Here is an 18,945-nt window from a genome sequence, read left to right as displayed (position 1 = left end):
CTCTCTCTCTCTCTCTCTCTCTCTCTCTCTCTCTCTCTCTCTCTCTTACACAATCAATCTCTCTTAGCTGAGCGCTTCTCCTCCACTTTCTCTCGACACACATGACAATAGAAGGACAATTAGAGGCAACAAAAAACATTTTTATTATTATTATTATTGACTTGAAAATGAATTCCTTTGTTATTTGTCACCCAATGGAGACATGTTATGCATATGAGTAAGTGTTATTGTGTTATTTTGTGTGAGGCGCAAGATAGCAGTGTAGCAAGAGAGACAAGAATCTCCCTCTCTTCATTAAAGGAAATAAAGAAGTGCTAATGCAGTTATTAGCAGCTCTTGGTGCTCATCTCATGCTGGGCTTTTTTTCAACACATTCCCTCCCTTTCTGAAGCTAAACTGGCAGAATGATGGCGAGAGCTGCTCACCATTGAAATGACATCTCGTCTGTCATAATATTCTGTGGTAAAAGGCAGAGACTGATAAAATGCAGCAGCAGCAGCTCGCTAACATCCATTATTGGATCCGTTAATGCATAAGCATGGCATGGTGATTTTTAATTTTTTTTTGACATGCATTATTAATCACGAGCCAGAGAAAACTTTGTGCACGCTTGAATGCGCACATCTGTATGCACGTAACCACCCACAAATGTTTGGTAGAAACAGATGAGCATCAGGAATCGGGCACGTCCCTTCACAATTTTGAAAGTGCTTACGTGAACGTTGTGGGAGGGAGAGCTAATTGGCTGGAATGGCTGTGGAAACATGCAGGCGAATCCCCCACCCCCATGACTTGGAAATGGGTGGGAAATCAGGGGGGCGGGGAAAACCCAAATGGAATTATGGAGAGCTATCACTTCCTAACTGGTGAGGATTTATACGCCACTGCCAAGGCCAACGGATTGAAGTAATTTCATTTTTCATGCATGGCTTCTGTCCCCACGGAGACCTGAAGCGAAGAAAGACAGAGAGAGAGAGAGAGCGTGGTGAGAGAGAACAGTGGAGGGGAGAGATGAGAGGAACGGGGAGGAGTGGAGATGAGAGAGAGAGAGGGAGTTGGAGAGGAGAAGGGAGGGCAGAGTATAAGGAGAGACAAGGAGATGGGAGGAGGAAAAGGGGGGATGAATGAGAGGGGCAGACAGTTTGGCAGTGTGATGTGTAATAATGGCTTGTATTTTCTAATGCGACAGGAGAGGTAGATGGAGTCCGTGTGCTGCAGTCTCTTTGCTTTGCATGTAGAGGAGGGCAATGGCGGTACACTGGGAGTTCAACTGAGCTGCCGGCTGGATATTTGTTAGTTTGTTGGTGTTTAACGGGGAGAGTTTCTTTGAAGTAATTGCAGTCGATGCCTGCAGCTCGTTAATTATCATAGCTGTCAGCACTAATTCGCTGAGATATGCGCAGAGCTTTCTGACGTTCTCCTCCTCCCTATTCCCCAGAGAAAACACACACGCAGACACGCACAAATTGCATTAGTGGGCTGTTGTGACAGCTCTTCTTGTATTCTTACAGGGAAGGTGTCTATAACTGATTACATTTAGTTTGATTAGAAAGACACACCTCCACCAGATCTCTCTAAAGAGGAGTCGATGATGACGTCAAGGCCGATGAAGAGAAGGTGAAGGACAATAGTGATAATAGCAGGCGTACAGTATGTGACGGTCGACAGGCTCCACCAGCAGCAAGAGTCGAGACGACGCCTGTCTCGTACTCTATGGCCGTTCCTTGTCCTTGTTAGTTGCTCCAGCATTTCTCTCAGCAGGACAGAACTCCTAGTGTGTCGAAAGTGTGGCTAAATTGGTTCCTCGAGTGGTGAAAGATGGAGACAAATTCGGACAGGCTTACTCCTCTGGTGCATTCCTGTGTGTGTGTGTGTGTGTGTGTGTGTGTGTGTGTGTGTGTGTGTGCGTGCGTGCGTGCGTGCGTGTGTGTGTGTGTGTGTGTGTGTGTGTGTACGTACATTGTGTGCCCACATACTGGAGTAAGTGTATGATTGAGTCATTTTGATACACTGGCTGATGTTCACGGGTTGTCATGTAGTTAATGGACAGAGATGGGATGCTTTGAGGTTTCGGACTGTATTTGGGCACTAAATTGAAAAACTCTTCCAAATGAGACCCAATTACACAGCACTCCAGTCCAAATCACAGGCCTAGCAGTGCACTTAATGCACCTGTTAGCCGTCTATCTGGAAAAGCAACGCTGAAACCAAAGTAAGCAGGCCTATTTCTTAGAAAACATCCTGCTTCCCGTCTCACACAGTTATTCAATAATTCTCTTCCAGTGTGCACCCCTGGATTCCAGACTGTTATTTTCTTCCGGCCCATTTTTTCCTCCTGAAGATGTGCTTTACTGTTATGATGCCTGTTGATGCTTTCCTAATTACACAACGATTACAACCTCATTTTTGTTCACAACCTCTCTGTATTCCCAGCTTGGCTCCAGCGAATGTTAATAAATCACTACCTGACTGCCAGTTAACTGTAAATATATGTTGATTTCATTTCTCCCTTTTCCAAATATTGGATTCAAATTTCTCTTTGAAGCACTCCAATTCTGCCAGACAGAATGCATAGGGCTCCCCGCGGCAGCACTAATAGAATCCTTGAGTACGTGGTAGCTAGAAATGCCAAACTGTGATGAATACGTGTGTGTGCAAGAGTGTGTGCCCTGTGTGTGCCTGTGCATGTTTTCAGTGAATAATATGCAATTTATTGTGTAAAGACAAAATGATTAAACTCGATGACTGTATATCACAAACTCGCCCTCGAATATTAAACTCCCCACACAGCAGATATTGCACCAATAGGTGCAGGTCGGCCGTGGCAGCTGTGTGTTTGAGTTCAGTCTCGGTGAAACACGGGATGAGACTTCAAAAGACACCCGATCGATTGATTGACTGTTCCTCTTTGTTTGTTTGTGGTGCAGATTCGTTCAGACCAGGACAAGGACATCTCGATCAGATACAGCATCACCGGGGTGGGAGCAGATCAACCACCCAATGAGGTGTTCAATATCGACCCCGTGATTGGAAAGATGTTCGTCACCAAACCTCTCGATCGAGAACATCGCTCTTCTTACCATGTGAGTGTCTCTCTCACACACACACACACACACACACACACACACAAACAGAACAGCCATGACCTTTGAAATGAAACCCACAAACATTATTATACAGCCAGTTAACCCTTTAACACATAAATCCGTCTAAATCAGTGTAGCTCTACCTTATAAAGAGGCGCTCTAGTATAAATCATTTACATCTGATCAACCGATTCCTTTAGTCGATTTTTTAAATGTTAACATTAACACATCTCTGGTAAACATCTTTGTGAAGAAACTCTGTTTAAGAGATCTGTTTATTAAATCAACTAATCAATTACGTAGTTGTAAAAATCAAGAGTTAGTTGACTAAATATATATATATTTCATTTCATTTCACAATTTATCATGTTTTCTCAACATAATAAGTTATGAAAAAACTAATCAGCTTTCGAAATCATTTAGTTAAATCCATTTAATAAACATAACAATATTGCATTATATTATTACATTACAGTAAAGAGTAATGATGTGTGAACAGTAAACACACTGTAATACAGAAATAAAATCGTTCATTGAAGAGTTGTGTCCGTCTATGTTTGTGTGTTCTTGTGCTTTGGTCACTGTGAGGAACAAATAAGTGTACAGTGAGGATGAAATAGAGCTGCGTCAGCGCTGTGTGCAAAGCATCTGAATGAAGCGCAGTATAAGCCAAAGAATGTGTCAATCAGTCATTAAGCTCTTCGTCAGCTACATTACTTTCTTATTGCTATAAAACTGCTGTGCCACAACAGTGACGAGGAGAGAGGAAAAATGGCATAGTGAGTGGCAAGATGTGAATACAACATGCTGGGATGTACTCTTCCTTCTTTCTGAGAATGAGATGAAAAGAGGTGTGTTAAAGGAGCCAGTTGACATCAGGGAATTTTGCTTTTCTTACTAAAAGTTATATAAGAAGATCGATAGCTTAGCTTAGCATAAACCAGAATCAGAATCAGCTTTATTGGCTATATATGCGTACAAGGAATTTGACATAATAATGAACACATGTCTTTTGTTTTTTTACCGTGTACGTACAGAAACAGTCACGCAAAAAGGTTGCGTGCAGCATGCATGGCCTACTTGTCTCGTCCATGCTGTGCTGGTCCAAAACCAAATTGGACAAGACACCTGTCTTGTTGCTACCTCAGTAGAATCATCCTGAATGAGTCAGTCTTCTTAGTAAGAGTCACCCACTGCTGGAACAGTCTTCCTATTGAGTGAAGACAAAGCACTAATTACCTAATCTTTAAACAAAAACTAAAGGCTTACAGCAAACCAAACCTGCAATCACGACTAAGCATACTACCTTGTCTCTGGCACTACCGTTACCTGCTCTCATTGCTTTTACAAATCTGCTACTTTTGTAATGCATTCATGTATATTATTGTATGTATCGTATTATTGTGCTGTACAGTGTTGTACTATAGTGTTTGCTGTTGAACTGTATACTGATTATACTAGGCCACTAAATTGTAATAACCTGCCCGGGGACGACAGGCGAAAATGAGCTCTCTAGCTAACTCTGGCACATTTGCATTGAGGTGGAAACTGAAATGTGGATTAATGTGCACTGTTGTTGGTAAATAAATAAATAAATACAGAAAACATCCAATAAAATAGGATGACATTTTCCAACAGTGCCTCTCCACTCACCTTCGTGCTTTGCATGCTGGTCAAGGCATGGGAATATTAAACAGTAGGGCAAAGTGCATTTAAAGTTTAGGAAAGTACCAACTTGTTGTATTGCTGCCTAAGCTATAGTCTTTCTGCTGCTGTGGAGAGAGAGATCCAAGGCTTTGATGTAGTGAGCAACCACACTGAGTTCATCACTTTCTGTCTCTGCTTCTCTTTGTCTCTGTGCCTGCCGCTATCCTTGTATTCATGTGGGAACCTGGTCTTGACTTACAGTCTTGGTGAGCTGGCAAGCACAACCTTTTAGTGGGAGCTGAGCAGATTTATACCCGGGAGAAACTCCAATCAATGAGGTGGTTTGTTAAGAAAAGCGGAGGGTTGCTAAAGGCTGCTTAACTTAAACTCCTTGTTTGTTGTGGAGGAAAAGCGTTAGATGGTGTAGAATACAGATTTCAGGGAGAAACCAGATGAGCCAACTTAAAGATGCAGAAAGGTGTCGCACTTCAATTAAAGGCCTCGTACACTAGATGCTGTTAGAGCAACAGGAGAGCAATTACACCGCATTGTATGAAACATGAACATCCTCCAGCCAATAACTTTAAAGGCAGGGAAGATTGTATATACTGAGCAACGTCATCCTGGAAAGCTGCAAAGAATTTGACTTTGTGCTCTTTCTTTTGTTTACTTTATATTTCATGCAAGGACAGAACAAAGTTACGGTCAAGTTCTTTTTATTTCAAAAGAAATTCAAAACCAGCCACAACAAGATGCATTCTTATGAGGAGTTTGCTGTTATCTCTATCAGGATGCTTTGCCAAGTGCAGAGCGCTGCTTGGTACTGTCCCCCCCCCCCCGCCTCTTGCCTTTCAAGATAATAACTTGTATATGGAGCCAGAATTACATTTTGCCTTCTTTAAACATGGCGGTTATCTCTGACTCTGGCTGTTATTGAATTAGGGTGTGGGTCCTAGCCTCTTACAGCACAGCGAGATGCAAGACGCGATGGCAGCGTGCGGGTATTGCAGGACGGATCAGACAATGCAGTGGAAGAAGTAGAGTCAAATTAACCTCAAGGGGACCCGAAGACCCGGTTTTGGTGGAGGTGCAGAGTGTAAGGGGGAGGGATTGGCATCAGTGGAGAGGATCTTCACCTCTGAAGAGAAGGACTCTATGGAGAGTGCTATTTATTCTGTTTTTCTGCCACAACAAGCCTGGAGGCTATTTTCACCTCTCGTGCTCTTGCAGCGGGCCAGGAAGCAGTTTTCCCATCAGGCCTGCTCAGATGTAAAGAGGAGTACCATTCCCTCAATTCTCCATACATGACGGGAAAAAGACTATGCTCATGTTGCAATTTCTCATCTTTCTTCTTTTTTTCTGTTAACAGTCTTTTTTTTCTCCAGCCGCTTTCAATAGCGCCATTTTTTCCTTTACCCTTCCTTTAGATGAATATCCCGAACATCATATGATGCGGAGAGGCCTGACATTGATTGCTGGCATTTTTAACTGAATAAATATTTACCAGCCTATGCAGTTAGAAGCAGGATGTAGATAGTATCCCCCCCCCCTGTGTGATATAAACTAAACATCCCCGTTGCTTTCAGCTGACAGCATATATCACTGAATAAGTCATGTGCAGAGATATAAACATTCCCAGGTAAGGTGAAGTGAATCCACACAGCTTTAGAGATAACCATGGAGTTCTTTTTGAAATGTCTTCTCAGTCTGTTAGTTTGACCTTCAAGTATGAAGTGAAAATACAAGTATTTAAATATTTCTCTGATAATTCAGGTATTTTTTCTGCGCTCTCCTTTTACTTTCTCCTCCAGACTTCATAAGAGAGAAAGCAGTCAGGATACATTTTACAGCATGTATCGATTCCAGTAATAACTCCATGTCCAAACTTTGTGAGAAATCCCAGTTGGTGATTCCATTGATCTGAGCACAGCTGAGTCGAATTTGAGATGGACCGGCTGTTTGTGGCTTCAGAGGGAAGTGAAGAGATTTCAGAACTCTCTTTCAAACAAAACCAGACAGAATGTTGGCCCGGGATCCAACACAGTGATCCTGAAACAGACACCTTGCCTTTGCAACAGAGCCAACTTCCAATAAAATGAGATGTTTCTTGTTTTGGTATCTGTGAGATAAAACCTTCTGGGGACCAAGTATGAAAGAGATAAGAAGTCTGGAGAAAGTGATCTCAAAGGCAATTTCCCTGCATGAAAAAATCCAGGATACCCCTTGTGACCCTATCTCATATTGTTGTGTAGGAAATCTTTTTGAAACTTTTATACTGTATAATTCAATAATGCAGATTTGTATCAGCGTTAAAATTCAGAGAACAGTGCAGAGGTGTTTTTGTTTTGTTTTTCTTTTTGTTTGGCTTTAGAGTTTCTGTGAAACTACACAAGTTACCTTGAAGCATAAGAACACTTTCAGTTTGTTGCTGTTTTATTCATGTTGCTTCTCTCTCTCTTTTGTCCACTCCTGTGCTGAGAGGATGAGGGTGTCAATCCCAGGAGTGATGTGAAGAAGCATGCCAACAACTGTTAAAAGATGTTGTCTGAGTATTTACATCACTAACTACGAACCACACATGTACATATTGAAATAAAACAATAAAGCATGCAAAGACTTAAAACAGAACTAAATCAGACTAGTCTGAAATACGATCACCTGAGATAAATAAACTGATGACTTTGACTGATGTTACACTGTCGTGTCTTTCGCACATTTCATGATCTCTTTCCCACAAACACCATGTAGAGGAGGCCAGAGCATTAATTCCTCCCTGAGTAGTGTCTGCAGACATAAAACAAACTAAAACCGTAGTAGTGGCAGAGAGAGGGCTAAACATCCTCCGTGGACATCACCTCATGGTGTAAATAAACGTTAGAGGGATAGGCCCTTGTTCCTTCCATGAGAAATCTCTTTTTTTATCCATCAAACACTAAATGTTTACCCGAAATAAATTTCTCCATAAAACCAATACAAGCACTCATCGCACACTCATACATTATTCATCAGTTCATTACTTCCCGCTCCCATATTGGTAATAATCTAACCTCATTTCTGGTGTTTTTCTTTCTGTCTCCCAGCTGCGAGCCCATGCCGTGGACATGAATGGGAACCAGGTGGAGAACCCCATCGATCTGTACATCTTTGTCATCGACATGAATGACAACAGACCCGAGTTCAAAAACCAGGTCTACAATGGCTCCGTGGATGAGGGCTCTAAACCAGGTGATGAAGTGTGGATGGATGGATAGACGAAACAAGAAGTACAGGATGAAGCGGGAGTGATTACAGAAATGTGTGAAGGGGTGACGCGTTTGGATATGGCTGGACGGAGGAAGAGCATCTAGTCTATCAGGAGAGATTGGTGTCGTTAAAAGTACGACTACCCCACTGAATCTCTACAGAGCCTTTTCCATTCCCCTTGATTTAGCAGATAGAGGAAGAATCCGTCTCCCACAGTGGCTTTTCATTGAGCCGGCTGCAGCAGCGGCCATAAACCAAAGAGGGTGCTCAGGCTGGAGAGGAGATTGAGGATTAAATGTACCACGCTGGAGCACCACTGGGTCATTTTGTCTAACCTCCGAACGGAAGAATCTCGGAGATGAGCTCTCTGTGTGCATGCGAGTCTGTGTGTGTGTGTGTGTGTGTGTGCGAGGCTGATGAGCCTGATGAGCCAGATTTTATTGCTCCAGAGGTGATCTCAGCAGGCGTTCAGGTTCTCATTTCCTTTTCCTTCTTTCTGTTTTATTTTGCTTTCTGCTGCTGTGTCCTCCCCCCCCCCCCCCCCCCCCCTGGCAGTGCCCCACACAGCAGACAAGTCTCTGTGGCATGCATGACATTCAGCTGAACAATAATCATAAAAAAGGAGAGTTTTTGAGTTTAGAGCTCCAGTGGTTTCAATGGAAGGCCAATTACAGACTTGAATTAGTTTGCAAATTAAAGAGTCATTATGGGGACCTAATCCTGTCAGGCACAGCTTAGGACGCCCGTACAAAGGGTCCACATTAAACCCCCTAAGAGTGCAGCTTAATGAAATTACCCCAGCGATGTGTGACACATTGTGATTCTTCATCTCCTTCTCTCTATCCCTCCATCTCCAGAAAAAAAAGGGCGATGGGTGGAGGACTGCAAGTCACTCCACTTGGAATCAAACCAAATATGGAGCCTGTCCTCTCTTCCTCTCCCTCCCTCTGTTCCTGACGGCTTTCTTTTTTTTCTCCTCGTCTCGCTGAGAGGCCTTTAGAGTGCTCCCTGTGGCCGAGTCATTGACAAATGTTGCTTTGAAATGTAATGAAGTTTGAAATGGGAGCTGCGGTTACAATTATCCTCGGACAGGGGCTGTCACTGGTATGATATCACTATCTCTGGCAATTAGAATCGGCTGCGAGAGAAGGAGAGGGAGAGAGAGAGAGAGAGAGATGGAGAGATTGGGTGATCCCACAGAGTTATACGAGTGTGTGGATGCAGCAAACAAGTGGTGCATTCATGGACGGATAGTGGCTTAGTCTCTCCAGCAGAACTGAGTCTGCTTAATGCTATGTGCCTGTGCTCACTTGTGGTTGTAGTTGGATTGATTATCATTTACAGGTTTCAAGCAGTTCAATCAATGTAGACCAGGATTATTAAATCTCTAGGCAATTTATTATTTATTATTTTTATATAGTAATCGGCATCAGAACAATGTGAGTAGCAATATCTGTCATAGAAATGTACTTAAAGGATGCACTTCTATTTAAATCAGCTGAGAAGAAATGGTAGACATTTTATTTGCAGCCTTGTTCAATGTGCAAAATATACTGTGAGCCATGACGTCTGATCACACCTCCTGTAGATCTGTGAACACTGTATATCTGTGCTCGCGTGTGGCGGTTGGAGTCTTGATTATTTACAGAACAGGTGTTCAACGTTTCCCTGCCGACGTGACTCTGTAAAGACACATTCACGCTATCGCAGGTGTTAACAAACTGCTATGGAACATCCAGGTGGTTTATTATCCATGTTTATGTACACGTGAACGTGAATATCAGTGTGATTATTATCAATACTGTATCTGTCATTAACATCTGTTGGTGGGATGGTTGATTAAGCAGAGTAGTGAATTGAGCATTTCATCAGCTTCTCTTTTGTTTCACTTTAAGCTATCCAATAAAAAACACAATAGCACAAAAGTAATCGACGGTACAAAGTGAGTCATTTATTGTCAGGAAACGAAAATTACTTACATTACAAATTACAAATTGCTTTTGGCTGCTTGGACATACATGTTTTACAAATATTATTTCCTCCATCAGGCACGTATGTGATGCACGTGTCGGCGTTTGACGGCGACGACAACACCACAGCTAACGGAATGGTGCGCTATCGAATCCTGTCCCAGACGCCGCACAGCCCCATCCCCAACATGTTCACCATCAACAGCGAGACGGGAGATATCGTGACTGTGGCGCCTGGTCTCGATCGAGAGGTTGGTCTTCTCCACCAATAAAATGTGTCCCAGAGATTAAAAAAAAAAATCATGCAAAACAAATAAGAATTTCATAATTATTTTAATCGTTCACTTCTGTGAATAATTGAGTAGTGTCCACACAATCTGAATGAACTAAAGCAGGCCAGATGATAAACCTTCATCCTTGTTCCTAACAGCATTGTTTACTCTGATGACACTCAAATGATGTCTAGCCACAGACAGACACACACACACACACACACATATTTCTTTTTTTTATACAGTAAATTATCTTCTGCTGCAATCACCTTGTTTATGGAGCTCTACAAGTTGTGACAAGATCCAAATGTGTTTATTCTCGTGACATGGAAGTGTCAGTGACAACTCTGCGAAGAAATCTCCGAGACAGATCATCCTCCCAAACCTTCACCGGTGACAGCCCTATTAACAACACATCACGCTGCAGTGGACTGCTCATGCTGTGTTGAGTGTGTGTACGTGTGTATGTGTGTTTGTCTGTGTGTACAGTATGAGCTTGTGTGGTGAAGATAAAGTGGAAATATCTGAGATAGAATGCCCTCGACACCTGTCAGACAAACACAGAAGCCCATTTAATCACATCTACACTCGATAAAACACAGGCAATTGAGGGGGGGGGGAAATGAAAACAGAAGGGAGCAATAGAACAAAAACAGAGCCGGGCAGACGGGGTATTACAATGAGTTGGGAGGAAGTGAGTGTGAATTTGGCAATGAAATAGGGTGATGGAGACAGAGAAGCTGGATGAGACATGAGGGTGCCAGAAGGAGGGAGAGAGAGGTATAAGTGGAACATGCAGTAAAAATGTCTCAGCTGATCTGCTGCTTATTTTTAAGCTACTAGTTTTTTCTGTTTGCTTCCAATCCAGCCAGCCCCCCCCCCCCCCCAATGTACAATTAAACTCCCGTCCACAATATACACACACACATACGTGCACAATTATATTTGTGCAACTACACTTGTGAAGACCCATTCAAACATCATTCATAAAGCCCTTGACTTTTTTTATCCTTATGTACCCAGTGTAGTATCACTGAGAGCCCTCTCCTTGCACACGGTCACTGGGTTATACACATCCACACCTTGAAGATACCCAGTACAACTTCAGTGTTATCTGTTGGCCCCTGAGAAGCTCCACTGAGGCAGATTTGGGTTAAGAGCCTTGCGTACAGGCACCTAACTGGTGATAATGAGGGAGGGGCAAGCACTACCCCCATGTGAGGATCATCTGCTTTTCTCTGTTTGACAGTATATCATTGTAAATTGATTATATTTGGGTATTGGACTGTTACAAAACAAGTCATTTAATGATTTAGGCTTTGGGAACCTGGGAGGGCCTCTTCCTGTCCACATGTGGAAGTGTCCTCGGGTTTGACACTGGGCAGGCCAGTGCCTATCCTGACAGCCAGAGGTGTGTGTGTGTGTGGGTATGTGTGCTTGCGTGTGTGTGTGTGTGTGACTGGGTGAATGCAAGGCCAATTGTAAAGTGCTGTCTATTAAGGTAGATAAGCGATATATAAGGGCAGTTAAAGGAACCTACATGCTTAACCCAAACCGGGAAGCTAATCTTAACCTAAACCTAATACTAACTTTCACCAAAAATAAAAAACAAGTCTTAAAGGAATACTTCAACAATTACTTACCTTGAAGACTTGAAGAGAAATTTGTTTTTCTCACATGCCTCCGGTGAAAAGGAGAATCAAAAGACGGAGAGACGTTTTGATGAATTGAAGTATGTGGGGGGTCGTTTTTCACAATAGCAGAATTAAAACATCTGTGTACAAACTCTCATACAACTCACTACTTTCCAAACACATGTCTCTTTGCTAAAACCTTACTATTTGATGTTTAATAGTAAAGGTTTTAGCAAAGATGCACATGTTTGGGAAGTAGTGAGCCTACGACTGGATAAATGAGACTTGGATTATACTCCTCAAGTCGAGTCAAAGCTTAACAGATGTTTTGATATAGTTTTGCTGTTGTTAAACGCAGCCCACATTTACTTTAATTCATCATGATTTAGTTTTTATTCTTCATTCACAATTGATTTCCAAATGGTAATTTTGTGGGTGAAGTATTCCTTTAACGCTTCAACCGCCCTATGAGGAAGTGAGGACCAGCCATGTCTTCACTTTCCAAAAATGCCTTCACTGTCATTGACTAAAACTCAAATTGGTTCTCACAAAGAGAGACGTAAGAGCGCGCACGTATGGATGAATAGATCCATGTACTTGTCTTACATATAGACCAGTACATGCATCTATTGCTCTGTATTGTGTGGTCTCACACATACATTTGTAGCCTTAATTAAACACTGTTTCTATAGCGTACAAATACACGCTTCTGTTTTCCTGCAGCTGTTTTCTTTATACAGCAGATAAGAAGTCTCAAAGCTTGCAGAAAAAAGGAACTCATGTGTTGTACATAAACTTCACAAAAAGATGCTACACAGCACACTGCGGTGCTTCCCTGGTCCACTTTTAGTCAGCACTTTGGCCCTTTTGAAACTTTGAAAGTTTCTGCCTTTCCCTTCCCTTCTTGGGCTGGGGTGTTGGAGGCGTTAGGTGCTACGAAAAAAACGAAGGAAAAAAAAAAACACAGGCATCTATTTTTGGTAGTCCTCCTCCCTTGCGCATTCGCTGCATCCCCTGCTGTCTCTTATCCTCTCCTCTGTTCTTCACGTTTGAAATGTTTTCTTCCCGTCCTTTATAAACTCCCACACTGATTCTCTTCTAAAGGTTTCCACTGGTCTGCAGTGGACTTATAAGGGCTTGTTGACAGTAACAGACCTCAGTCCTCCAGAGGAAGCTGTGTATGCTGCGGTGTTGCAATGCTGAGAGGTTCAGAGGAGCTCTACATAATTACTCCCTTGTCTAATTAGTGAGAGTGTTGTGTACATGCTGTACACTGGCTGATGGGACAGTCAGCCAAGCGCTGCCTCTGAACAATAAATGGAGAAAGAGAGGTGTGTGTGTGTGTGCACGTATGGGTGTTAATGAGAGTGTGTGTACAAGGTTGGAGTTCAGCATCTCGTCTAGCATCGAGATGAGAGGAACTGAGAGGAGCTGTCTAATCCTCCTGATGTGGCATCCTGGCCTAATTGGGATATTTACTGGGTAATTAGCAGGTGAGAGAGACACTGGGAATGTAATTGGGAATCTCAGTGAAGAGACACATTACCCAGACAGTCGGCTCCCGGGCTCCATCCTTCCTGCAGCCCATTAACTGCACCGTGGGACAGAAGAAGAGACAGGATACTGGCAAAGAGGAGGAGTGCACTCAAGTACAGAAATACAAATAAGAGAACCATATTTCAGCTTCTTGTGAAGTGACACCGTGTCATTTCAAAGGAAGAAATGGCATTTATCATTCCCTCGTATTATTGCCCCATAGATAGTCTATTAATCTCTGTCAGTTGGATCATTGTCTTCACATCTGTCCATCAGTGGCGCTGAATAAGTAACGTCTTTGATGACATACCCACGGGGAGGCTTCACAGTGCAGCCTTCAGACGGTGGGAAGTCTGGATACGTTCCGCTGAGGAGGTTTCAACTCTGTCGAATGAAAGACTTCACCCTCGTGATTCTGTGTTTCAAATAAGAGCACGGACAGCTACTATAGAACAGAACTCTCCTCTGGGAATCACACTCCGTGGATGTTGCTTTAGACTTAAGGAAGAGAAAGCTTTTCGCAGATGAATAACTGCACACTGTGGTTATTTTTCTTTATTTCTGCCTTTTTACAGAAAGTCTCCCAGTATACCATCATCGTGCAGGCCACGGACATGGAGGGCAACCTGAACTTTGGCCTTTCCAACACAGCCACTGCCATCATCACTGTGTCGGACATCAACGACAACCCTCCCATGCTGACCTCCAGAACCGTGAGTTGCTGCAAATAAGGGAGTGGGGAGAGGGCGTCAATTCGGAGGAGGAGAGGGTTTGGGTTCAGAGAAGAGGGTGGAAATGATTAGTGTGTTTGGGGAAAATAAATAGAAAAAAGGCTAAAGAGTGACGGGCTAAGAGATGGAAAGGAGAAGGGAATAGGAGGGAGGGATAGAATAAGGAAAAGATAAAGGAAATGACGACAACACTGTTATGTCGTTACAAAGGAAGATTTACACAAGGACAGTGAAGGAGGGTTATGAAGTGCAAGGATGGCTGCACACACACACACAAAGGAAAAACGAATCCATATCATTGACTTTCATCAGCAAGAAAACTGGAGCCAGCAAATCGTTTATGATTGTTGTCACGACGGTGATATTTAAAATGATGATTACATTACAGAAGGTCATTATTGAGAGCGAGGTAAAAAAAAAACTAAAAGTCCAAAGTAAGGTACTGTCTGTCATGTATCAATGTGGTGCAATTCAGCAACATCATCACAACATTAATAAGTGAAGCGGGAGATTTTGTGTTGTTAAAAAGTCGACTTTAATTTCTTCCACTCTCTTTTAACTCAATCTTAACTGGTCAATTCTCCCAGTGCTGCTTAAAGTTTAGAGGTGCAGTGGAACAGCTGAGGTGGCAGCAGTAATTCTCACCGGCAGCTGGGAAAGTGGATACAATTCTGAGCCAATATTTGTATGGGTTTTAATGACATTCTCCAGAGTCACATTTTTATTTTATGTGGCAGGGGCATGCATTTGTTTAGAGAGGTAAAGACGGTCAAAAGTGGAGCCGACATGACTGCATTTTAGCTTCGCGCTATGAAGAAAAATCTCTCTAGGTGTCGGTTTGGCTTCAGGTGTCAGAATTATTCAGTATGTGCGCTTCATAAGTTGTATCGGTAGTGATGAGAGCTTGGGCCTGTTGGCTAGATAAGGTGCTTAGCTCTGCAACTGCAGCTGGCGGCTGAGGCGGCATCGGCACTACAGTAGGCTCGGTTCTTTGAGGTGGTAGCAGAAGAGTTAGCATTTGCCCTGGGGGCTATTAAGACCCTTATGATGATGAGTTAGTACTGGCGGCAAGCATGTGTCAGACCACAGAGCTCATCAGAGGGCTGCTACATCACACACAGCAGGAAGTGTACAGAGAGAGGGCAGAGGAAGGAAAAAGACAGACACAAAGGAGATGGTGGGAGCAACGAGAGAGGAGAGAGGGAGGGGGAGTTGATGAGCGGACCACCATGTAGACTCCGAGACCAAAAGTGATGAGAGAACAATGCGGAGAGGAGAAGGAACGATGGATTATTTTGGTCACAGGAGCTGTTTTCTACAGTGATAAAGCACAGACATGCCCCGTTGTAAATCAAAGGCCCTTCCTGACTCGGCATCCCCCTCTGATTTAAGATTCTCTACTCGTGGTGGCGTATTGATAATAGTGGCTAGCAATAGATTGATATTCTCTAACTGTATCCCACCATGTTTAAGTGCATTTCCATCATCGCCACGGAGTGAAGTTAATACGATCATGGATATTGATGATCAACTTTAGTGGAGGTTCTGGAGCCACGATGAGCAGAGCACTTCTACCCACTCCCTTCATAAATCACCCATTTTAGTTGTGGGGTAACATAAAAGCCATTTAGTTGAGAATGCAGGCCATTATGCAAATATTTATTGTTTGCAATAAACCCCACAGATCTTTCAACGTGTCCCGGAATTATAAAGTTTGGGGAATTTGTCTTTAATGTTGACGATTAATATTTCATCACGCCTATCAGAGGCTGCCCTATTTTTCAAGGCGGCAGAGGGTTGGGTGCGTGTGTGTGCGGGATGCGAAGGCTCCGGGTGCTCATTCGCGGCTGCATACATGCTTTGCATTATTTTCTGTGACGCAGATAGATGAGATGGAACGAAAAAACGTTACTCATCTCTTTTGTTTGTTAGCGCATACAGTGCTGCGGCGACGACTGCATCTCACATAGGTAGGGGATGTTTTCGTAGGCAGACCCACGCTCATACAATCAGGGGCATCTCTTCATGCAGGACTTACTTCAGTACCATCTTCACAATGTGATTAAGTTCCCTGTTACGTCTCCTTTCTCTCCTCTCACCTCCCCCTGCCTCTTTCAGTCTTTGCCCACTGCCAAAAATAATGACAGAAGGGTGAGAGTCTTGGCAAGAGGTGTTTTGTCAAGTGCTGCGAGAAAGCCAAGTGCACTCTGTGCCAATCACAATCAAAGCTCGTCCCTCCAGCAGTTGAGGACAAGATACAGTACCACAGAAAGAAAAACTACCCGATCAGAGGGAAATCTCTGCTAAAAGACAGCACAGTCATACGTCAATCCCCTGTCAAAACAAACCCCACCACAGTATACACAGTGCAGTACAATACGGCATTCGGCTAATAAATCACTGAGAGTGAAAGAAAGAGAACAAGCCCGAGGTTTTTCCATGACAGATTGAAATGCTCTCTGTTCAAAATCACACATGTTGAATCACAATCCATTTTTCGCTAGCAGACGTCAAAAGCTCACCGCTCTCACTCAGATAAAAGATGGAGTCTTCAAGAAAATAGAACAATCGCTCAATAAAACTGAATATAGTAGCTGGCTCTTAGACAAAAACCTATTTTTCATTTGAAAGTTAACTCTAAAACGCAACCTGAATGAATACTCGGTGGAGAAATTCTATTCCCGCCGTGAAAATGTTTACATCAACTGCATTCCCACAAGCTTTTTTTGCTTTATTGCGGTACGCGTCTGTGTCTGATGCTCATCAGAGTTCAAGCATATTCTGAACACTTCACCATCGCAATCTAATGTCACAGTTGATTTCGTTTCAGTGATTTGAGGGTACTTACTGCTCTATTGGTAAAGTTGGTATTTAAACAGTCTTGTAAGTTTCACTATTACTTGCAGTGAACTGTCTGAAATGAATTTGTTAAGTGATTGTACTGATGTTATAGGGAATTAAAAAGCTGCCGTACCATGTAAGATTTCCTACGGGAAAAATAAGGCTATTATAACTCGAGCTCTGGATGCTTGTAACTCCCCCCCCCCCCCCCACCCTATAAAGAGCTAATGAGAGAAACAATCTTAGACTGGGGTGTTGAGAATAAGTGCTGCGGTTGACCCTTCAAAAGTCTTCCATCATATCTGGTTAACTCTTGCCTTTACTCATTACTGTGTGCTGAGAGAGAAGATGCTCAATGGCCCTCAGGAGCTCAAGAGCCATCTCTGAAGTTTTATTTCATTGGCATCAGGGAGTCCCTAAACCAAACCACAGTAATAAAGCGCTCAAGCGCACACATGCACGCACTCACTCTTAACATACGACAGCCTGCCTACTTATCCAATGCAGGCAGCGCATCGTGGCCACCCGGACATGTCTGTTGTCTTAAGAATGTCATTGAGTCTCTGAACAGCTCTCCTGACGCAGCCCCCTAATCTCCCCGCTGCTGTCGGCTGTTTGCTGGGTGATGCGCGGGTTGCCAGGCAGGGTATTATGGTCTGTTGGAGTGTTTGGTCTGAGGCTTTGCTCTTTGATATCCGACACTCGCATAAGCAGCTCAGTGGCTCTTCCACGCCTGTTACCCATGTTGACACGGTAACTGTATGATGCCACAAGCCTGTTGCCTCCACATGAGGGCGAAGACACGCCAACGTGCTCACCTTCTGACCCTCACGTAATTGGTGGAGAGGTGATGTCCGTGTAGGTCGAGCTGCGGTGGAATTGTGTTTTTTTACAGGGCAGCGGTGCAGTTGTTGCTGTTGTTGGTTCGTCTTTTTGTTCATCCCCTGAGCCTGTACAGCTTTGATCAATCCCCACCATAACAGACATATGACAGACAGCGGCTCACTCCTCATCAGGCTTATCAGGACAAAGCACATGTGTTTGCACAGCAATGGGGACAACTAAAAGCCACTCGTATACACTCAAACAGCTGTTTTAACCCTCCCTACTGCTGGCTCCTTTCTGCTCACTCATTCTCGCGTCCTTTGTCACACCGGCTTTCAAAGGAATGAAATATTGCTCATCTAGAATGGGAACGCGGAAAAAGCAGAAAATACTGAAACTGCAACAACGCCCTTGTGTGCGTGTGGTTACTGGTGTGCAACTGTTTACTGCTTGTTTACTACTCAGCAGTGGAAAAAAACGAGATCATTAAACTTTACCTGAAAACCTGAAAGGACGACTGGCTCTGTAAAGAAAAGAAAATGAGAGATAGGTTTTTCTTTCAGTAAAAAATTGCCACACTCAAACAGTAACAGTCTCAATAAAGATCACATTTTCCTCTGCTTTCTGCAGTTTTCCGGTGAGGTCCCAGAGAACCGCGTGGATCTTGTGGTGGCTAATCTGACGGTGATAGATGCCGACCAACCGCACTCGCCTAACTGGAACGCCGTCTACAGGATCATCAGCGGAGACCCATCAGGGCACTTCACCATCCGCACTGACCCGGTCACCAACGACGGCATGGTCACCGTGGTGAAGGTAAGATGCCAGCCATATCACAGCATGCTCATCTTAGCACCAGTGTCGTGTCTTTTTCTGTGCCGTCCCATCCCCTGTGGATTTAAGCACGAGCAATAATAATAGACTACAGAGTTAAATGTGGAACAGGCTGGGGTCTGTTGCCTTTCACATGCCCCCTTATGTCCAAATGAGGGATTGGAGGCTGCTGCGCCCTTCAGAAAAAAAAACCCTGTACACCCACACACAGACTTAAACACAATGGCTGGTGAAACCACTGTAGCAAATTAGGTATTGATTTCTCAATTACAAAGGCAACGGTTTTTATACACTCATAATGTTCTAGCTGCTGTGGTAAATGACAG

The 18,945-nt window shown here is 43.5% G+C and overlaps 1 protein-coding gene across 1 annotated transcript in view; it reads left to right on the top strand.

Annotated features, from left to right (window-relative positions):
* Positions 1-18,945, top strand: part of LOC116381889 (cadherin-4-like) — a 224,017-nt gene that overhangs the window by 183,007 nt on the left and 22,065 nt on the right. The window contains exons 6-10 of the mRNA XM_031844384.1: positions 2,928-3,083; positions 7,814-7,958; positions 10,025-10,197; positions 13,964-14,101; positions 18,416-18,601. Coding sequence (XP_031700244.1) covers positions 2,928-3,083; positions 7,814-7,958; positions 10,025-10,197; positions 13,964-14,101; positions 18,416-18,601 — 798 coding nt within the window. The remainder of the gene's footprint in view (positions 1-2,927; positions 3,084-7,813; positions 7,959-10,024; positions 10,198-13,963; positions 14,102-18,415; positions 18,602-18,945) is intronic.

The sequence above is a fragment of the Anarrhichthys ocellatus genome, unplaced genomic scaffold (genome assembly GCF_004355925.1).
Source record: "Anarrhichthys ocellatus isolate YVR2014 unplaced genomic scaffold, GSC_Weel_1.0 scaffold5, whole genome shotgun sequence".
NCBI lineage: Eukaryota > Metazoa > Chordata > Actinopteri > Perciformes > Anarhichadidae > Anarrhichthys > Anarrhichthys ocellatus.
Note: the sequence above shows the minus strand (reverse complement) of the source record. Positions and strands in the feature narration are given on the sequence as shown.